Consider the following 25320-nt stretch of genomic DNA (forward strand, 5'->3'; position numbering starts at 1 on the left):
TCAATATATGAGAATCAATAATATTTCTATATTCTGACAACAAATGGAAATAGGAATTTTTTTAAACTACAGCAACACATAGGAATAAATTTGGTGATGGAAGTACAAGACCCTGAAGCCACAAAACACGACTAAGAGAAAGTAAATAGAGAGATATACCATATTCATGGAAGGGAAGAATCAATATTGTTAAAACTGACCCATAGATTCAACATAATCCCCCACAACCCCAGCAGGCCTATGTTTGTTGAAGATCAGCATGCTGTTTTTATGTTCTTAGTATTCCTTCTCTTTCCTTTGTAATATAAATTTTATTGAGGTTTAATTTACACACCCAATCTGAGGGTTTGGTCCCGTCGGTCTTGAAGACCTACAGTACATCCTTATCAGGATAGAGGACATTTCCATCACCTCAAAACTCTCTCAGACCCTCGCCTTGGGCAACCCCTTATCTGTTTCCTGTTTCATTTAAGTAGAATCATACAGTATATATGATCTTGAATCTGGCTTCTTTAAATCAAAACAATGTTGTCTGGAATTCATCCTGTTCTCTCACGAGACAGAAGTGTGTTGTTGCTATTGACAAGTGTTACTCGTGGACCGAAGGTGCATTCAGCAGTGGATGGATGTCTGGATTCCTTCTAGTTTGGGTCTACTGTGAATAAAGCCATCGTGGACGTTCACATAAAATCTTCATGCGGTCCCGCCTTTTTACCTCCCCTTGGTAGATAGCTAAATTTGTAGATTTGTTGCAGAGCCAATATATGTGGAACTGTACGAGGAACTGTCCAAACGTTTTCCAAAATGCTGGGACAATGCCTAAGAGCTCCAAGTGTTCCACGGCCTTGTCAAAATGTAGTCCTGTCGATCTCTCCAACTTTTGCTCTTCTGGTAAGCGTGTTGGAGCTCTGGAACGCAAACCCCATGTGGGAACGGGGGTGGGGGATGCCATACCCCAGCACCCTGCAAAGAGAATTCTGAAAAACCAACATCTCATGCAAACAGGATATTAGCTATTGTCAGAAAGATCAAAAGGGCTTGAGGTTTTTCTTTACACTCTCAGGAAGCCTTGCCTGTCTCACTCTCTCTGGCTTTATCTATTCATTGCTGTCCGCAGGCAGGAAGAGATGGCAGCCGCGGAGACTCAGCTCTACGCCAAGGTCTCCAACAAGCACAAGGGCCGCAGCACTGCCTCACTCTTGGACCCCCTCCTGGGAATGGGCTTCCCGGCACATACTGCGTGAGTACTGTCCCCGGGCCCGCAGGCCCCTGGGGGTGTGTCCTAGGCCCCCAACCCTTCTGCCCGTTGTAGCACAACTGCCGGGAGCTCAGAGTGCTTGCTTCCTGCCCAAGGAGTGCACCTTGCAGGGCGAGATACTGTCTCAAAATAGGGCCCTTTTCTGCTTCTTCTAAACGACATGATCTGGATCTTTACAGACAAGCTCTGCTGGCTGGCAGGTCAAAGGACCCTGAAATGTAAAAAAAATTGGGAGTCATGTATTACTGGGACACCTCCATTTTTCCGGGTTTGAAGGAGTGTGGGCCTAGTCGTGCCCTCTCTGAGATGACACTACAAGTGTTTCTGACTCTCCATTGAAGGGGGCTCTTGAGAGAACCCCCAACAAGGATGTATTTCTAAGCCGTGCAAGGCAACCTTCATCTACAGGGGAAAATCTCTTCAATGTCTGATCAGTGAAAGAGATGGTTAGAAAGTGAGGGAACAGCACTGGCTCGATGCTGCTTACCCAAGGAGAAGGTCCCCACATGGAACATTTCAACCTTAAGAGCCACCCTGTCAGAGAGAGAAGTCACTAAAAGCAATGAGCTATGATAAGGGCCTGGGGTACTAAGTTTTTACAGGCTTATTCCACACGGGGAAATGCATCAGAAGACCCGTTAAGAGGCACTAGACTACGCATCTAGTGTTCAGCTCAGGTCATGATCCTGGGGTCCTGGGACCGGACTCCCTGCCCCACGGGGGTCCTACTTCTCCCTCTCTCTGCCACTCCCCCTGTTTGTGCTCCCTCTGTCTCTCTGCCAAAGGAATAAATAAATTCTAAAAAAAAAAAAAAAAAAAAGGTACCTGTAAGTAACTTTGGATTGGGGAGGGACCAAAGGCTCCTTAAACATTAAAACAAAACCTGAGCAAATTGGCCGAAATCACTTGGGAGCTATACTCCTTGCTTTTCTAACCTAAATCAGAACCTTGTCGCCTTCATACTAATGATAAACCAGGGATCTTTGACATAAGCCATGGAACCATGAGCCACCCCACCCGGGCACCTTCCCTCGGGTGCAGCCGGGGACATGGAGGCCCAAGAGCACAGGCAGTTGGGGAAGGCAGGACCCCCCTCTCGGCCCCTCTAAAGCCCATGCTTTACTATGCTACTGAAGCTGGAGGCAAACTCAGAATCCCTCGAAATGAAACCAAGGTCATCGCCGTCCGTGTCCACCAGCAGCAGCATGGGGCCTTGCCATGTTGCTTTGCTCGTTGACTCCAGAGACTTCCGGGCTCCGTTCCCGAGCGAGCTGCCTTAGTGAGCCGGCGTCCGTCCTGTCCAATTGGTCCCATTCAGCGAAACTTAATTCAGCGTGTGTGCGTCCTGGGTGACCGTGATGGGTGCAACTCCACTGGGCCTCAGGGACTGTGCGGGCTGGTGGAGGGACAAACAGACACAGGTCTGTAGAGGTGAACCACGGTGCCCAGACGTGCAGTGGGGAGACAGCATGGGCTTCCCCGTCCACCTCCCTGGCAGGTTTGGGGAAGTTACCCCGGAGGAAGGACGTCTGAGCCAAGCTTGGGGGAGTCCGTGCTGTTTCTCTGGGGTGTGTCAGCACATGGCTGCCTTTTGTCATGGAGGTGCGTGTGCAAGCCAGGAGCCGGGGATGCGGCCCCTCACGGCCACCTTCTGGACTCGAGAGTGGGTTCACCTGGCTTCGGGGCGGGGGGGCGGGGGCTGGCCGAGGAGGCAGGATTGCCGGCACGGTTGGAGCCGGTGCCCAGAACTGAAGGCGGGAGCGCCTGAGCAGGGAGGAATGAGCAGGTGTGCGTTTTCAGAAACCACAGTGATGCCACACGGAGACGGAGGCCCGGGCAGGGCATCCAGCTGCCAAGTCCAGCCGTCCTGGCCCTCATGGGGGCCCCCCAAAGGTCCCCTGTGCTGCAGGGCCTCCCCTGCCTCTCCCCTGCTTCCCCCAAGAACGGAAGGCAGATCTCTGAATGTTCCTCTCGTCTCCTGCAGGCTGAAGGCGTTGGCAGCTACGGGAAGAAAAACAGTGGAGGAGGCATGTGATTGGTGAGTAGGGCTGTCTCCGCAGACCTGCTGCGTACTTGGCTTTGAAAGCTCTGTTGGGTGGACCCGGGGAAGTGCCCCGCACACGCCAGGCGGCCAGGGACGGAGTCCCTGCGTATCCACCCAGAGCCAGAGAAAAGGAGAAAAGAATCAGCGTTCAAAATGGCAAACGGTGGAGAGAGATTGAAATTTGAACAAGCCTTTCTTCACCTTAAAATCCAAGTTTACCCAAATGGGACGATCAAAGAAGAAAGACATCCACGTGATCTGTTGAGTAGGGAGAATACGGAATAGAGCCCCGTCTCCGGCCACCTCGGATGGGGAGAGAGATTGCTGCTGGTCTGGATGCCCCCTGAGGCATCAGGGGCCAGGGAGTGAGGCCCGGGGGAGGAACTCGGGGTTCCAGGAGGCTCTGCCGCCAACCAGTTACGCACTCGGAAAGCCGCCCACTGCTTCAGGCCTCGGCTTTCTGCTCTGGGAGAATAGGTGCCGTGTTCTCTAGCTCCCGGCCCCCACGCAATGTGCCATGATGCTCTCATTCTGCCCCAAGGCGGGAAGTCCCCTCACGCTCTGTTCTGGAAAATCGCAGTAAAAACCAGGTCTCAGCTAGCTGGGTGCCCTCCCAGAGCAGGATGGCAAATACGGACAGTGGGTCTCTGAGGGGCCAGTATGTCCTCACTGGGAACCCCCTTTGTCCCCCAAAAATTCTACACCAAGGACAAATGATGTAACCCCTTTGCCAGTCAAAGGGAAACACCCAGGATCCTCTGGGCTGGGCTAACTCTAAATTTGAATTTCAAACAAAACCGACTGCCTCAAGGGCATGGTGACTTCCTGCAAGTCGCAGCTCAGCCAAGAGGACCGCAAGTCCCACTGAGACTTGGGGAGACAGTGGGGTCCCCAGGCTCTACCGGAGTGGGCCGACCTTCGCTAACCCGGGAAGTGCCATTTCAGATACCATTAAAAATGAACGGCAGCTTCAAGGGTCCACGTGGGTGAGCAGAAGGGAGGGTCTCTCCTTGTCCTGGCTGCGGTCTGGGGGTGCACCAGCGTTGCCGCCCACCGTGGACTTCCACGTCCATGTCCACGTCCAGGTTCACATCCGTGTCCAGGTCCTTGCCTTGGGAACATAGAAAGGGCCCAAGAAGCATGAACAAAGGTCTTGATTACTGTGAAATGAAACTGTTCACCGAGAAGCCGGCGTAGGCGTCCGGGAGTGGAACGGAAGAGGGAGACACCACCGGCGTGACGAGCGCGCACGGCCCTCGGAAGGGTCTTCCTGACACACCGGACCCTGCGCCCGCCCCCGGACAGGGATCAACCACAATAACACGGTGCGGACTACACACAACGCGACCCGCAGAATAATGTAAACCGTCGCTTATGATCATAAAATACACACGCGCATGTTCTCTCCATGTTGGTTACTTAAGGAAGGAAAAGTGAACAGTGAAGGAAGCATTGGCGCAGGACAGGGGGCGGAGCGCCCCCGTTGGTGTTTTGCTCCTAAGGCGACCCCGTGGGTGCCTGGCGCCTGTTCCCCCAGGGGCCACGCCCCGCCCCCTGAACTCAATATTGCGCCTCGGGCCTTTCTCTGCATCACGAGAAATTCTTTAAAACCGTGACTCCTGATGAATAATCCCAACATGAAATACCTCGCATGGGCCGTGTGACTTGCTTTCCCCTTTGGAGAAGTTTCTGGAAGTAGAATTGTCAGCTCAGATGGGGTGGGCCTTTGAAGGCTCTGGGTGTGGCCTGACGGTCTGATTTTTACAGACGTTCCACAGACCCACTGCCCCTTAGACACGTGGAGCAGAACCTTCTTCCCTTCAAAAATGTGTTAATTTGGCAGATGAGGAAACGTCGCCTCGTGGTTGTCTTAACTCTTGTTTCTGTATCGGTGAGAATGAACTCGAATTTGGGGTTGTGTATCATCTCTCCTTGTCCTTAAAATAACCGTCTGCATTCAAAGAAAGTATAGAATAGCCACCTACATTTTGTCCAGTTGTGTTTTGGTGGGGGGTTTGGTGGTGTTGACTTTTACGTGAATGTTTTCTACAAGTTTTCTGGCCCCCAGGACTGAAGACCAGGCCAACTTCTCTCAGTCTTGGTCTTTGGCCGGGAATCAGACCAATGTGGGGCAGAGCCAGGGGTGAGGGGACCTGGCGCCACTCTGCGGCCACACCAGCCCTGGGCGCACTGAGCCTCGCCGAGAGGGGCTGGCGATGAGTTTGTGCGGCGTGGACGTGGCTGGCACTGAGTGGCCACGCTCCCCACGTGGGGCGATCGTCCCGCCGTCACGGCAGCGGGCATGAGCTCCCTGCTCTCTTGCAGGCTACGTTGTCACCGCAACGACCCATCTCTGGACGACCCCATCCCCCAGGAGTACGCCCTCTTCCTCTGCCCCACGGGAACCCTGCTGGAAAAGCTGCAGGAGTTCTGGAGGGAGAGCAAGCGTCAGTGCACGAAGAACCGAGCCCACGAGGTCTTCCCTCACATAACGCTCTGTGACTTCTTCACGGTGAGTCGGCCCCACGTGCCTTCAATGCCCCTTAACACGCCGCTGGGGGCAGCCCCCTGCGACATCTAGGCACTGCTGGAAGTCACTGAGGGCAGCCCGTGATCTATTTCCATGGTGGCCCGCAGCTGTCGCACTTGCTGGCCCCTTCGTGTGGAACACCCTTCACTCTTCTCATCTGGGCAACTCCTACGCATTCCTCAAAGCCCCGCTCACTTAGCCCCTCCCTCTGTTGAGTCTTGCCCTGCTCCCCAGGCAGAAGGGGCCGCCCTCTGTGCACCCACCATCATGTTGTTTGTGTCTCTAGTGGCACTACGTGCTGTGACAATGTGTCTAGTGCTACCCTGCACCCCATACGAGACTGAATCCCTCAAGAGAAGGTAGATCCCTCCTCTTTGTACCCCGAGCCTAGCACAGTGCTTCAGAGCAGGTGTTTCGGAGATGTGTGACCTGAAGAATGGTGCTGCTGGCCCGTCCCAAAGGTCACAAACACGGGACTCTTCCCTGCTTCAGGGACCAGCCCTGGTCGAGAAGTCAGTCAAACAGGCAGCCTCACAGGGTCCAGGGAAGGTGAGGAGGACCTGGGCCCGCTCAGAAGAGAAGAAGCAGGCAGCCCAGGGAGGGAGGCAGGGAGGGACAGGCAGCCACCTCCTCTGCGGCCTCCCACGGGGCGAACGTGGGGACACTCCGTGGCCGGCCCCCTCGGCTGTCAGCAGCTTCCCCCATTTCAGGGTGCCCAGCAGGACCCGAAGACGCCCCGTCCCCAACTCCACAGCGTGCCTGGGAAGGGGGCTACAAGCCTCTGCAGGAGACCTTCCCAGCAGGTGCCCCGGGAGCCTGTGCGCCATCCCCGTCTGCGGGGAGGGGGGTCCCAAGGCACAGAACTTCTGGAGCCAAAACCAGGAAAGTCTCGGGCAAACCAGCGTGAGTAGGTCCCCTTCCTTTGCCAGTGACAGCGTTTGTGACAGTCAGACTCCTTCCCGGCATGTCCTGGGTAGCTCGTCAGGGAAAGGAAGGCCGTCCAGCCGGTGACAAAAGTAACCTTAGAAACGGGCGCGCTTCATCACGGCAGCCAGGGGTCCGGCTGGCCTGCCAGCTCCTCTTCCCAACCCCCGGGGACGCGTGCCCAGCACGCCCATGTCCACAGACACTCAGAGACACACGCACTACGTGACACACAGAGACACAGACTTAGATACACACGCATGCCCCTTCCTTCTCCTGTGTCAGCCGCCCTGCCGACCCCCAACCTGGGCTGGCTGAGCCCCTTCTCTGGCAGGAGAGCAGCCGAGGGACCGAGGGTCTCCCTCTGGGCCATGAAAGGACAGTGGTCAGCCTCGCGGGCTGATGTCCCGCCGCAGCTCTGCCTGTACGACTCTGGGCTTCCAGACGGCTTCCCGGAGACCCAGAGACGCAAGCGGGACGGACAGTGACTTCTTCACGGTTACGCCTCGCGGGGTCACGCACTTTCCCAGGCCCTGCAAGGGCCACAAAGATGCGACAGATGGATGAACGGAGTGAGGTGCTGGTCAGAAGGGGACATAAAAATGCATATTACACTCTATGCATATTAATGCACATAATACATCTTGAAACCATAATGCGGTTGGGTCCGCGGAGGAGGAAAGGGGCTGTGAGAAATTTGGAGGGAGCCCGCTGCCGAGGAAGAGCAGAGCTCGGGCTGATTTCCTGTGGGGAGGGGCAGGGGGCCGGCGGGGGAAGGGTCTGGGTTTCGCCGTGGTTTCACCATGGTCCCGTGTGGCCACGTGGCTCTTCCCCACGGAGGAAGGTCTTCAAGCCCAGGAAGTGGCTTGGGCAGCGCTGAGCCCCGGAACCAGGAGGGCGAGAGGGTGTGAGTGGGGAAGAGCACCGAGGGCGCCAACGGTGTCCACGGCCCTGGCAGGCAGGCTGAGCAGTGTAGACAGCCCTCTGCAGGCCACAGGGGAGCACCTGCTGCCTCGGGGCGGAGCGAGGCATGGCATTAGGCCACATGGTCAGGCAGAAGTTGTGCAGGGAACGGGGGGCAGTGGGGAGACTGGGTCGGAGCCTGTGTTAGTCACGGCCCCCCAAGAAGCAGACCCCAAGGTGGAATTAGAAGGGCAAGAGGTTTATTTGGGAGAAACACCTGTGAATGGCAAAGAAGAAAGGGACAGGAAGGAGAGGGGAGGGGGACCGGGCGGCTCCGAGAAGGACAGCGGGCCGGCAGGGGGCCTGGGGGCTTGGCCCACTTCCAAGGAAACCACATCAGGGGCAGTGACTGGCTTGGTCACTGTGGGATGGTGGCCACATGCCAGGGACTTTGGCCACCATCCTCCTCACTGTGAGCTCTGGGCAGTGCATGAGCACGGCTGCCTCGGAGTCTACGGGAAACCTCCAGAAGCCGCATGATGCAAGCTGACCACAGCTGTGGGTTGAGTTGACATGACATGGAGGGACGGGAGGTAGCGACGGTGACAACGGGCTTCCAACCCAGACACTTAAGATATTCCATTCCGAAAGGAATTTTACCCGCATCTCTAAGAAACTGAGGACCAGGTGATAGAACAAATCCATAACCCCAGTCCGTAACGTGGCGAGAGACCTGAGCCCAGCATCGCCCCCAGAAATAGGCTCGGTGGGGTGCACGATTTTTCTTAACCAAGTTCATAGTTGACCTTCTAACAAGAGGCGAGAAAACACACTCTGTCTCCTCTCCCTCAGTGCGAAGACCACAAGGTCGAGTGTCTGTATGAGGCTCTGAAGAGAGCTGGGGACAGGATCCTGGGTTCCTTCCCCGCGGTGCTCCCTCTGGTCCTGCACTCTTCCGTCAGCTATCTGGGCTTCTTCGTGAACGACGGCCCCGCAGACATCATCCGGGAACTCGCCCTAACGTTCGCCACAGAAGCCTCTGTCTTGGCAGGTAGGCGGTCCTGGCCAGTTGCACAGGAAGGGCACAGTTAATAGGGAGTGACCGCTCTGTGTCTGGGGCCAGGCTTGCTCCTGGGGTACGGTGGGTTGGCTGCGCGGGGCGGGGTGCGGGCTGCTCCTTAATTACTTCAGAGAGCAGACCCCGAGGACCCGCAGTCCCTTTCTTCTCTAACTGGGAATACCTTTGTTTGCATCGATGTGGTTTCTCGGAGCACTTGGCACGTTCCAGCTGCCCGGGGAAATGGTCCCAGGAGGGGATGTTGCGTGGCCACGTGAAGGCCGTGGATTACAGGCCCATGTTGGGGGAGGGGGGCTCCCCAGCCCTAGGCCCACCTTGGGCAGATCCCCTCCTGGGGTCAGTGCTGTGTCTAAAACCAAGTCCTAGCTGGGTTTTGTTGATGTCTTAGGAAGGAGCACACTCTTCTCTGGTTGGCCTCTTGGGGAAGGATCGTCTGGACTCCCTCTGAGCGTCTGCAAATCTCCCTTCCCCCCAGCACCTGCGCTGGTCTGGAGATGGGCTCCAGCTGGGGTCGGTGGGAGGGACTCTGGACTTCCTCCCGGGTCTCTGGTCGGCGCCGGGCCTTCCTGAGCCTCATCAGCTGCACGACCCGCTCTTCCTTCCCTGCAAATTGGTGAGGGCTCTGACCCTTCCAGCATCAAGCCCGTTCCTGTGGCCCTTCCCCATCCGTCCTGGCATGGGGAAGGCACGCAGGGCTGTGACTCCAGGGACCCTGGCAGGGAGACCCCGCACTGCCCTCTGCAGGCGTCCAGCGGCCCCGATCTCAGATGTGCCTGGTCAGGGATCTGGCCACATCGGGAGGTCACTGAACCCCGGCTTTCCGCTAGGAGGCTGGCCTCTGGCCTCTGGGGTCCTACTTCCTGGGTGATAATCGGCTTAGCCTGCGTCTTTGCAGATCTGCGTCCTTTATATAGGCAAGAGTCGAGCGGTGGCTCTTTAATCTCCTTGCTTGCAAAGGACAACGTGGTCTCCTCGTGTCCTATCGGCCCCTGGCCACGGAGCGGGCACAGCACCTCTCTTTTTTTTTTTTTTTTAAGATTTTATTTTTATTTATTTATTTGACAGACAGAGATCACAAGTAGGCAGAGAGGCAGGTAGAGAGAGAGGAGGAAGCAGGCTCCCTGTTAAGCAGAGAGCCCGATGCGGGGCTGGATCCCAGGACCCTGGGATCATGACCTGAGCCGAAGGCAGAGGTTTTAACCCACTGAGCCACCCAGGTGCCCCACCACCACCTCTCTTGATGCCTCGCACCCCCCCCAACAGAGGTCTCATGGGCCCCATTTTAAAAGTGAAGAGACGGAGGCCTATGAAGAGTAGCCTGCCCAAGGTCACTGTCATGGAGTGAAAGGGACCCTAAAGTTCCCCTCCCCCCAGAACCATAGAGAAGGATTTTATTGGGCAACGGGGTCTCTGCAGATGTCATTAGTTAAGAAGAGGCCAGACTAGACTCAGGTAGGCCCCCCATTCAGTGACTGGTGTCCCTCTAAGAGAGGACAGGACACCCAGAGACGCGGGAGGAGGCCGTGGGCGAGGGAGGCAGAGATGTGAGGACGCGGCCACAAGCCAAGGAGCTCCAGGAGCCCTGGGAACCCGACGCGGCAGGAGGAACCCTGCCCAGAGCCTTCAGAAGGAAGGCGGGGCTGCCCACCCCTGGGTTTCGGACTTCTGGCCTCCAGCGTGTGAAAGAACATGTTTCTGTTGGTTCAAACCCCGCAGCCCGCGGCCATTTGTGAAAACAGGCCCAGGGGACCATGTCCCCTAAGCAGGGGTCAGAGCTGGAACGTGGGTCCAGCCCTGTCTCGCTCGGCCCACCTGGGCTCCTGCTGACCCGCCCTGCGCTCCCACGGAGTGGCTGCAATGGCCCCATCTCTTGCCCAGGCCCTCCACACCTGTGCCCTGGGCTGGACCCCGCGGGGTGGGGAGCCACCGTCCCCTCCAGCGTGTCCTGCCTCCCTCGAAGGCAAGTGTGTTCTCCCTGCCACCGCGCCGTCGCCGGCGAAATGCCCCCACAGGCAGGGCCTGCAGAGAGCAGACCAGACAGGGCCCCATTCGGAAGTCATGCGTGGTTCACGGATCACTCGGAGGACAAGCGTGGGTCTCTCCCAGGCCACGTGACTCACGTGGCAAGGCCATCCTCCCCGTGGTGCTGAAACACCTCAGGGACGAATTTCCCCACCACCCACCCACGACCTCAATCTTGGCTTCTCTCCCCAACGGTTTCTCATTTGCCGCTAAAGGCTCATGTAGGGGGTGGGAGGCATCGGCGGGGCCACCGGGTCTGGGTCCAGGAAGCGATGGCAACAGCCGTGACATTTTCCAGGGGAGATCAGAGCCTGTCTGCTGGTGTGGGTTGCCCAGGAAAGGGGCTCCAGGGGACCAGTATTTACTAAAAGACTCCCAGAGACGGGCATGAAGAGACTGGTTTCAGGGCAGCCCCAGCCGGGGGTGGTCCCTGTCCCCAAACTGTCGCTGTCAGAACGAAAGCTGAGTCGGGCCAGGATGCTCCCAGGGTCACCCACCATCCATCTACCCGATTCCAAGTCTGCGTGCTCCCTTGGTCTCTGCCTCCCTGGAACGTAAAGTCCTTTGTGGCACGGCTAAAAGCAGATCCTGGGCGACATCAGGGCCCTCGGGTCGCGGGGAGGAGCTGGGGCCCCCAAAATGACCCAGGGCTGGCTACTCCGAGGGCTTCTTGCTTCGCCAAAGGGACGGAAGCTGTAGCGATCCTGCCACGTTCGACACAGCTGAGTGGCCTGTGATGTTTTCTTGCTGAGATTCCACAGCAGAACCAAACCCCGCTGAGCTGCAGCACCAGCCTGTCCGGCCAGGCCGCTGCGTAAGATGCCCATCGTGGGGAATGAAGGAGACGCTGTTCTCTGTGTCTGCTTTGGTCAACTGTTTGGGCAACGAGCCGGCAAATCCCCAGGCTCCAAACACCCCCCAACCCATATCTCTACCCCTTCCCTGCCCCTTGTCAGATCCGCAGTCCCCAGCCATGCCCTCTGTAAGCTGAACTGAGCAGATGGCACATGAGGTGGGGGGGTGGTCCTTGCCTTACCAAGAAAGCCCCTGTGCCGGGGGAGGGAGTGGGCAGAGGCAGGAGGCATCATGCGGAAAGGCTTTGCACCAGCAGTCCTGGGTGCTTGGCCCGCGTGGGTGCGTGGCACCGTGGAAAGGCAGTGCCACGGTGTGGGTTAAAGCGCTCACCACCCTTGTGTTTGCCTGACCTCCCAGACTGCACTGTGAAGCCTTGCACCAAGCAGCTGCATCTGACCTTGGCCCACAAGTTCTACCCCCACCACCAGAGGACGCTGGAGGAGCTGGCCAGAGCCATCCACCCAGGTCACAGCTGCCAGTGGACCGCCGCGCTCTACTCCCGAGATATGCGCTTTGTGCACTACCAGGTGAGCGAACCCCGGCCTGGGGGCCTCGGCCAGAGCAGCCTCAGTCGGCCAGTCCTCTCGGGCTAGATCCTCTGTGGAACAAGTGGCCGGTGAAGCCAGCAGAACACTGACCCCCAGGAGCCCTCCTCTGGAGGGATTTCAGGAAAAGGGAAACCATCCATTGTTTTTGTCTTCCTTTTTTTTTTTTTCTTAAACATGTCCCCTTTTGTGCAATGTAGAACTTGCATTCTTTTATATCATTGCAAGACCCCAAGTTGAGTGGCTGACACGGAGAGAGGCAGTGCTCCGGCTCAGACCCAGGGAATTAGCGTGAGTGAATCCAGCGTGTTCTCTGTTGGGTGAGAAGCTACAAGTAATCCTGCCGAGGAAGGCAGATGTGAAAGTCGAATTATGCTCTGGGCTCTTTCCTATTAGAGATCAGTAGATAGTGATATGAGACAGAGAGATGATAGACAGACAGACAGACACCAGAATGCATGTCCGAACCTACCCAAGAATTCTGTGCCACCTTCTAGTATAGGTTTGATCTGTCATCGAAAGCCTTGGTGTGCCTTCCAGTTCCTGACGGGAAAGCCCTTGGTCTTTTGCAGACCCTCAGGGCCCTCTTCCAGTACAAACCTCAGAACGTGGATGAGCTGACGCTAAGCCCCGGCGACTACATCTTCGTGGACCCCACGCAGCAGGAGGAGGCCAGCGAGGGCTGGGTGATTGGGATCTCCCAGCGGACGGGCTGCCAGGGCTTCCTGCCTGAGAACTACACGGAGCCAGCCGGCGAGTCAGACACCTGGGTTAAGCACAGGTAAGTGCTGCCTGCGGCAGCCCCAACGTCTCTCTCCGGGTTAGTGTCGGAGACCGTCCCTCCCAAAACACGGGCTGCCATATCTGTATGCTTCTGGAACATTCCATCTCTGGTAAAAATTGCCTTCTCCAAGCTGGCAACATTATCCCTGCAGGTAAACAGTTACTATTTTGGCCGATTCACGGTTTTCTGCAGGTCATGTTTGGAAAACATGAATTACTCTATTTGGCTTCTGAGATCATAATCCCCAAATGACTATAAAAGTCACCTCCTTATTATGGACATAAGAGATCACAGAGATCCTAAACTTGGCTTTATTTATCGTTCTGCTCGATGTGTCGGCTGTAAAGTGCTAAGATGCGTGGCTGGTTTTCCGTCAGTCTCTGGCAGATGACTGTGCACTTCCCAGCTAAAGCAACACACGTTCGTTTTCTCCTAGTTTTCATGCATCAGGAGTCTGGGCATGGCTTAGCTCCGGGTCTCACAAGGCTGCAGTCAGGTCTGGGCCGGGGCTGGGGTCTCATCTAAGCTCAGGGCCCTCCCCTTCCCGTGATGTAGGCAGAACTCGTTTCCCAGAAGCCACAGGGCTCCTGGTGGCTCGCTTCTTCAAGTTCAGCTGGAGAATCGCTTCACTTGAGCTTTTTAGCGTCGTCTGGAGAGGCTGAGTGTGCTCAGAACCACCAGGTCCTGGTTCCTTTTGTTCCATTTTCTCACGTGTGTTACTATGAGCAACAAGAGGAAAACAGGCCATGCCTTTAGCGCTGTGCTTGGAAACATTCCTAGCCCCACGCCCAGCCTCACTGCTGAAAGGTTCTGCTTTCCGCCCACATTCTCACTAAAGTTCTCCCCACTATATGGTAAGGCTCCCGCTTCCTCCGACTCCCTGCAGCGTATTCTCCCCAGCACCCATGTTACCTCCAACAGTCTGTCCAAGCCAGTTCCTGTATCGAGCGTCTCAAAATTCTCCCCACCTCCACCCGCTGCTCAGTCCCAGAATGGCTCCCATGTTTTAGGGATTTGTCCCAGCAACACCCCATGCCCGATACCAGACTCAGGGCCAGTTAAGGTTTACTCAGAGAGGCAGAACAGCAGAATAGTAATTTATATATATATATTATATATGTACAAATTTATATATATTATTGTACATATTTAATACATATAGATACATATATAATATGAATACATTTCTAAAATATATACTATTTTATAGTTAATATACAAAAATGATTTCTTTGTAATACACTAGTTTCCGTTCATGTCATGTTACTTATATGGTGAGACATGTGTATGTTACACACCACGTGTATATGCATCCATTCGAGGATTTACTACAAGGAAGTGCGTGTGTGACAGTGGGGACAAGAGGGGAGGGAGGGAGGGACCCAGTGGGAGGAACCATGATGGTAGAAGAGCTTGTCTCCGCGTGACAGTCGGGAGGGACTCCCCAGGCAGACAGGAGAGCAGATGCAGACACACCAGCTACTTGGAAACTCGGAGGTCAGGGAAGCCCTAAGCCTGTTTGAAAGACCTTCCAACTGGGTAAGTCAGGCCACAGGAGATAACCTTGGGATTAACATAATCACTGGCTGGGACTTTAAGGACTTGCTTAGCAGCAAGCAGCTTAGGGATTGATTGGATGGCCAGGGAAGGGTGTGTGTACGCTTCCCACCATGACCTAAAAGGTCTGTAAAAGAGATGAAGAAATTATGAAATGATGTATTTGGGAAATAAGTGAGGATACATCCATACAACGGGGTACTCGCCCGTGTTTAAAAACAGTCACGAGGAAGTAATTTATGTGCTGATATGAAAAAATCCAAGACAGGTTACAGAACACCATGGTGAGCACAGGACTATTGGAGGGAAGGGGGAACTGGAACACAATCGACTGTACGTGTATGTGTGTGATGTGTATTTATATGCATGCCTGTCCCTTAAAGTTCCCTGGAAAGGAGCATCTCTGGAAACTTCCAACAGTGTGCCCGGGGAGGCGGGGGCAGGGTCCGGGAGTGGAAGAAGACTTGGAAAGGAGACTGTTCTCTGCGGTCCATGATTTGTCAATATTTGAGCCTTATATATTCATTACTTATTCAAAATATAGATTCACCTCATTTCAAATTTAAGGAAAAGACTGTGAGGACATCAGGTCAAAGAGAATAAACAGGAGAAGTCAGACAATCCAGGGCTGGGGTTGCACACATCATGCAGGCCGGGTGGGGACCTGTCGCTCTCGGCCCACAAGAACGACTCGGAGACTCCCGTAGCGGTGAACCTTCTTCTTTAATCGCTTTTTTCTTCTTCTCCCTCTACCCTCGGCGCATGCGTTTTTATACAGGCAGTGTTACCCAATCACAATGCAGTGCTCATGCACCTCCCGCGAGAGTGGACCTAAATGAACAGCCAATCATATTCAGTCCCTTACGGCTCTTAGAGTAGGCCTCCTGTACTGGCTCCCGACATCTCCCCCTTTTTTATTTATTTATAATGGCTGAGATCGTGCCTGTCTTAGGTTGCCAATCCTCAGCACACATGCTTACCCGTCATCGGGTACTCTCCCTGGTCGAAGAGCCCCTGTCTTAGGTTGCTATGGTGTGGGATCAGTCTTACCCGTCTTTGACTACCGATCTAGCATACTTAGCCATATATGGGGGGAGGTACCAGCTTCAAGAGCCATCATGGCTTGAACCATGAGGTGTTATTGTCGTTGATTGCGACGGACACAGCCACACACCCAACGTAACATTAGTACGTTAGCTGTGATTAAGAGAACAGCCATGGCACCAAGTCCGGCCCACTGTTTGAGGAACGAAACAGATTGCTGTAACATTTTTTCCACTCACTAACAGGTGCAATAGTTACTTTGGTAGAATTTATGGATATAATTTGAGCTCGTAATTGCCTAGTTAAATTTTGAAATTGACGGTTCCAGGTACCATTAAGAATTCTTCCCAATTGTCAAGACCGATTGGCCGCTACTGACAAGTTATTGTAAGCTATGGGAGTAACACAAAGTCCCGCCATATTATGTATACATCCTGTTGAGATTATAGATTCTAAGACATCTATTTGTTCCTGTACTAGATCAACTCTTTGATTTACAATAAGGATCCCAGCATGCAAATGTCCGTTAATTTGTTCTTGTGTAGCCAATGCTTCAGCGACCATTCCTGTGACGTTGTTGAGTGCAGCTGCTGTCTGTACTGAGGTTGTCAACGCTACTGCAGCAGCAGTAGCAGCAGCAGCAGATGCTGCAATAGCCACAATGATGGCCACTGTTATCCCAAAATCTCTTTTATGCCGTAGCAACACAGGCAAGTTATCGGAGTTCACTTGCACCGGCATAGGGATGTATGTCGGTATCTTGGCTATTACTGCCGAGTCTCCCACCGTGGCGTTCCAACATTCTGATAGCAGACAATTCTGGGACTCACAAGAGAGACTAGATGACTTGTTAATAGTAGAAGCATTAAAAACTATGAAGAGAAAGGGAGCTCTAACACAGACGGGCATTGGTGAGTAACTTATGTGCTTAGCTGAGGTGCAATTGCAAGTAACATTTGTTTCAAATCGAGAGCCTACGTGATAGTTGTACGTACAGTTACGCCATGTAGACCATTAATAAAGTGAAGGCTTTCCAAGCCTGTACATGCCTGTGCAGCGTTGCAGAGCAGCCACCTATCTAGAAGGTGAGCTGACGTGCCTTGCGCCGGGTCTTGGTAGGTATAATTATAGCCAAAAAAGGTGGAGTTAGAGTAAGTGGGGATTTTAGGACTGAATGAGAATCCTGTTCCCACCCAAACTCCTGAGAGGCTACTATGGCAGCCACTCGTGCGGTGTAGCTCGCACAATAGCAGGCCTTGGCGCAGCAAGGTTTATACGGAGGAGGCCCCTCCTAAGGTGGCGCTGTTGGGGCTGGGCGCGTGGGCACAGGATCTAAGTTATCTACCACTTCCGTCTCTGTTTGTAACTGCGCCATAGCTCCTTCTTCCACTTTTAATTTCAGCTGCGCCATAACTTCCCCCTGCATTTTGAGCTGCGCCATAGCCTTCTTTAGCTTTTCCTCCTTTTTTGCAAGCTCCTTTTGCATCTTGCTCACCTTTTGGCTTTTGGGCGATTTCCCTCCTCTGCTCCTTTCCAAAAACCAGGGAACCATTTGTCCCACTTCTCTCAAAAACAAATGAGCTGTTTTATTTTTTAAAGGAGTACCAATTGCTTTAAGGATATCAGAAAGCGGCCCCAGCACTTTATATGCGGCCATCTCGTTTCCCATCCCGGAAAGCTTTACTCTCGTCCTTATCCTAGGAACTTTGCAGCCATCTCGTTTCCCATCCCGGAAAGCTTTCTACGCTCGTCCTCGACTTGAGGAACTTTCCCTGTCACTAGACAGAAATAGGTGCACTCTTTACCTGATCGTCGCCGACTCCGTGCGTCTCTCACGATGAGATTCCCGGGTCTCAGCACCACTTGTTGCTCTCGGCCCGCAAGAACGACTCGGAGACTCACGTAGCGGCGAACCTTCTTTAATCGCTTTTTTCTTTCTTCCCCTTTACCCTCGGCGCATGCGTTTTTATACAGGCAGTGTTACCCAATCACAATGCAGTGCTCATGCACCTCCCGCGAGAGTGGACCTAAATGAACAGCCAATCATATTCAGTCCCTTACGGCTCTTAGAGTAGGCCTCCTGTACCGGCTCCCGACAGGGACCGCCTTCCCACACCTGATGCAGAAAGGGACACGGTTTCCACGAAATGATCACAGCCATCCCAGGTGTGGAAGACCAGAGGGGACATCTCTGAGCTTGTAGCCGTGCTGTTCCGCTCGGGTGCTGTGACCTCCGTCGACCATCAGCCCACCTCCAACTCAACTTCAGCCTTTTTGCAATGGTTCTGGGAGACTTTGGATTCACTACATGACAAAATCATACCCCAAAATCTGTCCGTGACCTTGAAGAAGATGAAAGGTGACCAGCAGTGTACGGGGAGGGGGGGGGCGTGTCTTCATGAATCTTAGTGGCTTTCAATGCTCCACATAGAAGAACACATGTAGCATGATCTAGAACAAAGAGTGGAGAGGCCATGTGTGTTACGGCTTAGAGAACAGTCTGTCTTCTGGCCAAGCTGAGAAGACTTTCAACACTGAAGCCACACCCATCTAGTAATTTCCAAAACCACAGAGTGAGTTGGTGGTGAGTAACTCAGTTGTAAAAAGATGCTGTCAGAGGCTGAATATTCGATCTGCCACAGATTCCTGTGTTGAAGTCCTGGTCGCCAGCACCCCAGAATGTGACTGTAGAGATGGGGTCTCTATGGAGGGGATTAAGGAAGAATGAGGTCACTAGAGGGGCCCCCAGGCAGTCTGACCCATGTCCTGATGATAGGAGATCAGCTCACAGACACGCACAGAGGGAAACCACATGAGCACCCAGGGAGAGGATGGTGTCCACACACCACCCATTAGAGGGACCTCCAGAGGAGCCAGCCCTGTCCAAGCCTGGATCTCGGAACTTGAACTCGAATGGAGACAATAGATGTCTACTGGATCAGCCGGCCGGTCTCTGTTGCCATCTTATGTTTGCCTAGGAATCCAGGGATGTGGTCTGTAAAACCCCATAGACGGTAGCTACACCCCTTCTAAAAGCCAGGGAGAATTTGAATCCATCTACTCTGTGTTGTAAGTGGACCCTTAAGTTGTTCTCCTGAGAAAAAATGAAAAATAGTTAAATGTTAAGTTCTTTCCTTTCTCCTCTCATTGTAATCTTGATTTTATTTCATTTGAAAGACAAGCAAAAAAACAATTTGGTTTTCTCTCCAACTGTAGTTTTCACAGATGCTATTTATAGATAAGGAGGCTCTGTTGTGTGCACAGCGAGGCTTGAGCAGGGTAGCCACCCGCCTCATCCTCAGGAAGAGGAAACCCACCGACGTTTCCTTCGACAACAGGAGACTGTAAATGGGGCTCTGCTCCAGGAGGAGGGAGATGTCAATGGTTTGGACGTGAACGCCAGAGTTCCCAGAGCCCTGCAGCTCTCGGGACCTGGCCTCGGACGCTGAGAGTATGTGAGCAAAGGAAATCCACGTGAGCTAGATCTCGGTATGGGGAGTTTCCAGCACAACATGGGGGAAGGCGACAACCTGACTAGAGAAGGTATAACCTGCAGACAGTTAGAGAATGCGTTCACCAAATTCACCACATGGGCACGAATGGTCTGGGGCATGAGGTGGTGGTGGTGGAGGTGGAGGTGGCAGTGGTAGAGGTGGAGGTGGCAGTGGAAGGCTGGTGGCCAGAGGCTGGGGTGCGGGGCAAACACTCCTGAGGAACCCCAGGCTCTGGCCCTGGTCAGGTCTCAGCATGGACGCTGGCCCTGGTCAGGTTTCAGCATGGACGCATCGGGACTAGCAGTGGTTCAGGAGAATCCAAGATATAGAAGTATCTATGGGAGAAACACTAACATTCCCACACGGAGGGAAGATGTAGACTCACACCACATTCATGGTTGAGGAAGACGAATTGGGAATGTATCACTTCCTCCTGGATTCACTGTATCTTCAGATTTAATGAAATTCCAGGAATAATCTCAACAGGATCATTTTCTGGAACTTCCCTGAATGGTTGAAAAGCATATCTGGCAAAATAAATGGAAGAAGAACTGAGAAAATGTTGAAAAATAAACATGATGAGAAGAGATAGTTACTTCACACATATTAAAAACCTGTTATAAACTGAGGATTGAGTCCTGGTTTGAGGGAAGGAGGAAAAGCAGATCCATGGAGCAGAACATGTACCAGAGCAGAGACCGGGCCTGTTCACAGCTGCTGGAGCATCAGAAAGAGAAATGGGTATAAAATGAATGGTATTTTATGTGGTCTCCCCTCACACGCAGAACTCCAAGCCAAGAATTAAATGGAAACAGAAAATCATATAAAGTAAAAGGCACTTCAAGTGAATTTGCTTCTGATTTCTGGACTGAGGAGAGCACTGAAAGCATGGGAGCAGCAGAAGGAGTCTTCGTCAGACACCTGGCAATCGATGTTTAATAGTGACTATTAAGTGCTTAGAATGTAAGGCTTCTGGGTGTAGAAAACCATGCAGCAGACTCTAGTTGGAAGATCAAGAGGAGACCATGCTCTTCAGAACACAGGAGGGAGAGCAGTGCATCCTTCCCAACCACCCCGGTGCGCGTGAGCCCGTTACCTCCCCCCGCAGTTCCTCTGTAGCCATGTCAGCTGTGGCCGGGCACTTCTGTCCTCCAGCAGATTTGTCTCTGAAGTTTTCACTTCACCAAGAGGCCACCTACTGGATTCTCCACTTCTGGCCACTGTGGCAGGTGAACAGTCAGAAGAATATCCACCAGCTCTGGCCACCAGGCCGCCCACATGCAGCTTAGGCCCACATGCCTTTCTCCCCCATCAGACTGTGCTATGCAGTCTGAGCTCCTGCCCAGGGGTGCCAAGCCACCGTGGCCCACACTACATCCCTCTGGGCATCCCAGGCCCTGCTAGGGCACCACGCCAGCACCACCTACCATTCCCAAGACTCTCTCTCATCATTCCCACCAGCAAACAAACACATGCTTATCTTAAAAACAAATGGAAACATAAACCCTTTTTTGTTTCCCTTTCTAATTACTGCTCTTTTTGTCTGTTCTGATGTAGATTTTAAGTTTTTTATGTATTTTTTAACATGGTAACTGTACTCTTTAATCCCCATCCCCCACTTAACCCATCCTCTTACCCACTTCCCCTTTGGTGACCATGGGTTTCTTCTCTGTAGTTAAGAGTTTGTTTCTTGGTTTCTCTCTGTCTCTGTCTTTCTTTTCCTCTTGTTTCTTTGTTTTGTTTCTTAAATTCCACACATGACTGAGATTATACGGTATTTGTCTTTCTCCAAATGATTATTTCATTCAGAATAATACTCTGTAGCTCCACCCATGTCATTGGAAATGGCAAAATTTTGTTCTTTTTTATGACTGAGTAATATTCCACTGTGTATAAATACCACATCTTCTTTATCCATTCATCAGCTGATGGACACTTGGGTTGTTTCCATATCTTGGCTACTGTAAATACTTCTGCTATAACCATCAGGGTGCATGGGCCCTTTGAATCAGAATTTTTGTATCCTTTGGTTAAATATTTAGTAGTATAATTGCTGGATGGTAGGGTAGTTTAATTTTTAACTTCTTGAGGAGCCTCCATACTGTTCTCCAGACTGGCTACAGCAATTTGCATTCCCACCGACAGTGCACAAGGGTTCCCCTTTCTCTACACCCTCATCAACACTTGTTTCTTGTGTTTGATTTTAGCCATCTTGACAAGTGTGAGGCGGTATCTCATTGTAGTTTGGATTTGCATTCCCCTGATGATGAGTGATGTTGAACATCTTTTCATGTGTCTGTTGGCCATCTGGATATCTTCTTTGAAGAAATGTCTGTTCATGTCTTCTGCCCATTTTTCATTGGATTATTTGTGTTTTGGGTGTTGATTGTAGATTATTTTAAAATAGAATTTATAAAGATGTCTTCCCTTTTATAAAATGAGTTTCCCCTGGGGAACTTGGCCATTTGCTTATTCTTAGAGGATGTAAGTGACCGTTCACTCTCCTCTTCTGGCCCTTCCCCCATTCCTTCCAGACACACTCGATGCCCCTCCCGGAGTTCACGTGACTCTGCTTAGCTGTCATCTTCTCCCTCCATCCCCCCAAGTCCCCTAAATGTGTGCCCACCTCATGGCATCTTTCTTGGTTCCTTGGACAAGTGGCAATTTCCTCATCACCCACAACTTCTCAGGCCCTGTTTTACCCACCATCCTCCTAAATCACCCACTCCTTTCCTATGTGTTTCCCATTCCTGTGTCCCTGCCACACCTATCTTCACACCTTTGCTATTTTAGAAGGTGAATCTATGTAGATATGTGCCCTGGTTTGCCTGGGCCACGTGCCACATCCGCCAGCCTGGGGGCTTAAACAACAGACATCTCTCCTCTCATGGTCGCAGGCTGCAAGTCCAAGGTCAGGGTGTGGGAAGGGCTGGTCTCCAGAGGCCTCTATCCTTGGCATATAGACGGCCACCTTTCTGATGCCTCTTCATGTTCTTTCCTCTGGGCCAGCATCCTTGGTGTTTCTCCATACTTCCTTGTCTCCTCTTATAAAATAGAATTGGGCTACCCTACCTGGCCTCATTTTACCTTATTTACTTCTTTAAAAACCCTGTTTCCAATAGAGTCACACTCTGAGATGAGGGGGATCAGGACTGTAAATGTCGAGGGGATGCAGTTCAGCCCACAAGGGGATTTACTCGGGATTTGTTATGTGCTGCGCCCTGGGCTCTTTGAACACCCGGTTGTGTTTCATGCTTGACCTTCCCTGCCCATCCTGTCATGCACGTCCCCACGCACATGCATGACCAGATGCAGACAGCTGCCTACCCATGTCTTCATGGCAAGAGCATACTTGTTTCTTCTCCCGCAGGACTTACACCTTCAGCCTGGCCATGGACCTGATGTCCAGAAAGGATGGTGAGGCCAGCAGCCGGCGAAACGGGGAACCCCACCCTTCACAGACATCAAGGGACATCAGCAGCATCCAAGCTTTACAGGTGACAGAATTCTCTGTTTTATAAGATGAGCAAAGGGAAGCCACACTTTCTATTAACTCCATGGTAGTCTTGGGCCCTCGGTACAGCTACAGACCTGGGTGTCTCTGCAACACACTCTGCCCTGTAGTGCAGAGACATTGGCCGTGCTGCTCCATCCACCCCGGGCAGAGGCGTGGACGCCCCCATACCGTGAGCCAGGTTGTGAGCTCCTGAAGGCAGCTTCTGGATGTCGCAGGAACACACAGCACATGTCTATAACTCAGTGGGTCATGGCGCCAGAACAAGGGACAGGGAAGATGTGGGGACACAGCCCTGCCCAGAATCCCAGACTCTTATGCCAATTGTTTCATCAGCACGCTGTGTGGCCCTGAAGAAGTCACCTGCCCCAGGGCACCAAAGATGGGGGTCTTTCAAGTCAGTACTGGGGGAGAAAATGGGGCTGGTCCTTGGTAACTCGGAAGGCAGGCAGCCACATGGCCAGGCTCTGGGGCACAGCAGGGACACATGAGCCCTGCCACCTGTGTGGGGCATGTCCAGGAGGAAAGGCTACCTGCAGGGCCTCCATGAAGCAGACAGCCCCTCCCCCAAAGCAAACAAGTGACATGGTGTCCCTGGCGCCATCTGGGTGGTGGGCAGCCTGGCCTTCCGGCTCCTCACGCAGGAACCCCCAGGGGGGCAGGGCAACTCCTGCAACTAGCCCGTGACCCCTTCCCACCTCAGGGGAGATGCCTCTCTGACCACGTCGTTTCCGAAGGGGTCCCTCCACGCCCTGGGTCCCGTGCCCCCACAGCACATGAGGATTTCAGCGCAGCCGCCTCCAACTGCATGGGAGATGTTAGTCCCCATTTCACGGACTGAAGACTGAGACCCATGGAGGGTAGGAAGCTTGCAGGGGATAATCAGGCACCTAAGCATCCCGGAACTTTGTTGTTTGGGAGGATCACATGGGGCCAGGTACCCACCGCAGGCCAGGCCCTCGGTGCTGAGAGTCTGTCCCTCCGCAGAGGGCAGGGCCACGATGTCTGGCTCATCCCTGTGTCCTCGGCCCCTGGCTCAGGGCCTGGCTTGCAAGTCTCATTGGGTGAATCACAGAATGACCTACTGAGCACCCTAATCAGAACTCATGATCCAATCGCCCTAAATCCAAAACTCACCCTCCTTCCCCAAGAAGCCATCCGCCCTCCAGGCTGGGGTGTGCTGGGTCCAGACAAGGGCTGAGCACCAGACGCTGACCCCAGGAAGGCCACAGAGCGTCCCCGTCAGACAGGTCTTCAGTTGGAGGGAACACCCCAGGCCGAGCGGCTGCCAGGCAGAAGCCAGAGACAAACAAAAACAGGGCTTCCCGGCCCAGACTGCCCAGACTCTGGAAGGCACAGCAGAGGCCGGACTGGGCCCCTTAGTGGGGTGCAGGAGAGCAGGCACGGACTGGGATGGGGTTCCCTGAGGCCATGCCCCCCTTTCCAGATGGAGGACGGGAAGCTGCGATGGAAGGGTCAGCTCATAGCTCGGCCTACATCCGAACTCACTGCAACTTTAAATGGGTGAAAACCTCACAGATCCTCCCGGAGGCCGGCCCTTCTCGCCTGGTCTGAGCTCACCCTTCCACGTAGAGGAAAAAAAGATTGTGGTACCAGCTTCAATACGCAGACACTAGTGGGCTGAAAACTGGCCCCCCAAAATAGGAGGCCCCGGTTCCTGGAACTTGTGAGTGTTCCCTTATGAGGGAGAAGCATCTTTGCCCAAAGGCTGAGCTAAAGGTCTTGATGGGGAATACCCCATGTGCCCTAAATCCAATCACAGCTGCCCCTAGGAGAGACAAGCACGGTGTCTGATCCACCCGGAAGAGGAGAGACCACGGACACACAGAGGAGGAGGCCCCGTGAGTGTCGGGGCAGGCTGGAGTGTCTCAGCCAAGGTCAAGGACTGCTGGGGCCTCAGGAGCGGAGAGAGACAGGAAGGATCCCTCCCTCAAAGCTCAGAGGCAGCGGCCCTGCTGACACCATGATTTTGGAATCCTAGCCTCCAAACTCCATGACTGCATGGCTTTTGCTTGAAGTCCCAGGTGGTGATGCTTTGCTACAGGAGCCCTGGGACCTCTCACATTTAAAGAGGCAATGCGGTCCTGGTGTCCCCGAGGCCCCAGGAGTGAGGCTTTTCCAGTCCCCGAGGACCTTGCCTTTTATCTCAATAGTCCTATCTCAAAGCTCTGCATTTCAAAGTTCAAATGCTCTCAGCTCCTTGCAGAAGAGAATGCTCTAAGTTCAGAACCTCCACCCGATGCATCAGTACTGACAATGGAAATCGTAAGGAAGCAGATTCAAGCTGGGAGCCCACGTGTGTCCTGCAATCTGCCTGCAGGTCAGCCCTTGACAGGGGCAGGGGCTAAGCTATGGTAAAATTCATTCCCCTGGGGAAAGGCAACCTGGCGCCCATAGGCATCAGCCGCCCTTCACGACTGCAAGACAATGAGGCAAACTTCCCTTGGGGGCTCTGTCCGTCAAGGGGCATTTGTCCCCAGCACCGCCGAGCTGCACACTGTAGGAAGACACCGTCATAATCTTTCCTTTGCCTTGATCCTGTGTCCATTGCGGAGAACTGGCCCCAAGGCACCAAGAATCTGCACGTGGAGATTTGGAAGTTTCCACAGGCTCACACATATTTTCGTGCACACATCCGAGTGCAGTCAGACCGTCTACATCGCCTAGAGGGCTGTGGACTCCTCAAGAGACGGGAGGGTCTGGCAGGAGCTACCTGGGATGCTGGCCCAACAAACCCTGGGAGGCGG

The 25320-nt window shown here is 53.4% G+C and overlaps 1 protein-coding gene across 4 annotated transcripts in view; it reads left to right on the forward strand.

Annotated features, from left to right (window-relative positions):
• Positions 1 to 1098: 1098 nt before the first annotated feature.
• Positions 1099 to 25320, forward strand: part of UBASH3A (ubiquitin associated and SH3 domain containing A) — a 45234-nt gene continuing 21012 nt past the window's right edge. For 3 of the 4 annotated variants that reach the window (XM_059164800.1, XM_059164799.1, XM_059164802.1), the window contains exons 1-7: positions 1099 to 1240; positions 3243 to 3296; positions 5628 to 5814; positions 8512 to 8710; positions 11972 to 12141; positions 12732 to 12940; positions 22409 to 22535. In XM_059164800.1, the coding sequence (XP_059020783.1) occupies positions 1128 to 1240; positions 3243 to 3296; positions 5628 to 5814; positions 8512 to 8710; positions 11972 to 12141; positions 12732 to 12940; positions 22409 to 22535 (1059 nt within the window). In that variant the 5' untranslated portion in view covers positions 1099 to 1127. Of the gene's footprint in view, positions 1241 to 3242; positions 3297 to 5627; positions 5815 to 7143; positions 7255 to 8511; positions 8711 to 11971; positions 12142 to 12731; positions 12941 to 22408; positions 22536 to 25320 lie in introns of those variants that run through there. The other variant, XM_059164801.1, reaches the window with a different exon arrangement.

This window comes from Mustela lutreola, chromosome 2, assembly GCF_030435805.1.
Source record: "Mustela lutreola isolate mMusLut2 chromosome 2, mMusLut2.pri, whole genome shotgun sequence".
Taxonomy (NCBI): domain Eukaryota; kingdom Metazoa; phylum Chordata; class Mammalia; order Carnivora; family Mustelidae; genus Mustela; species Mustela lutreola.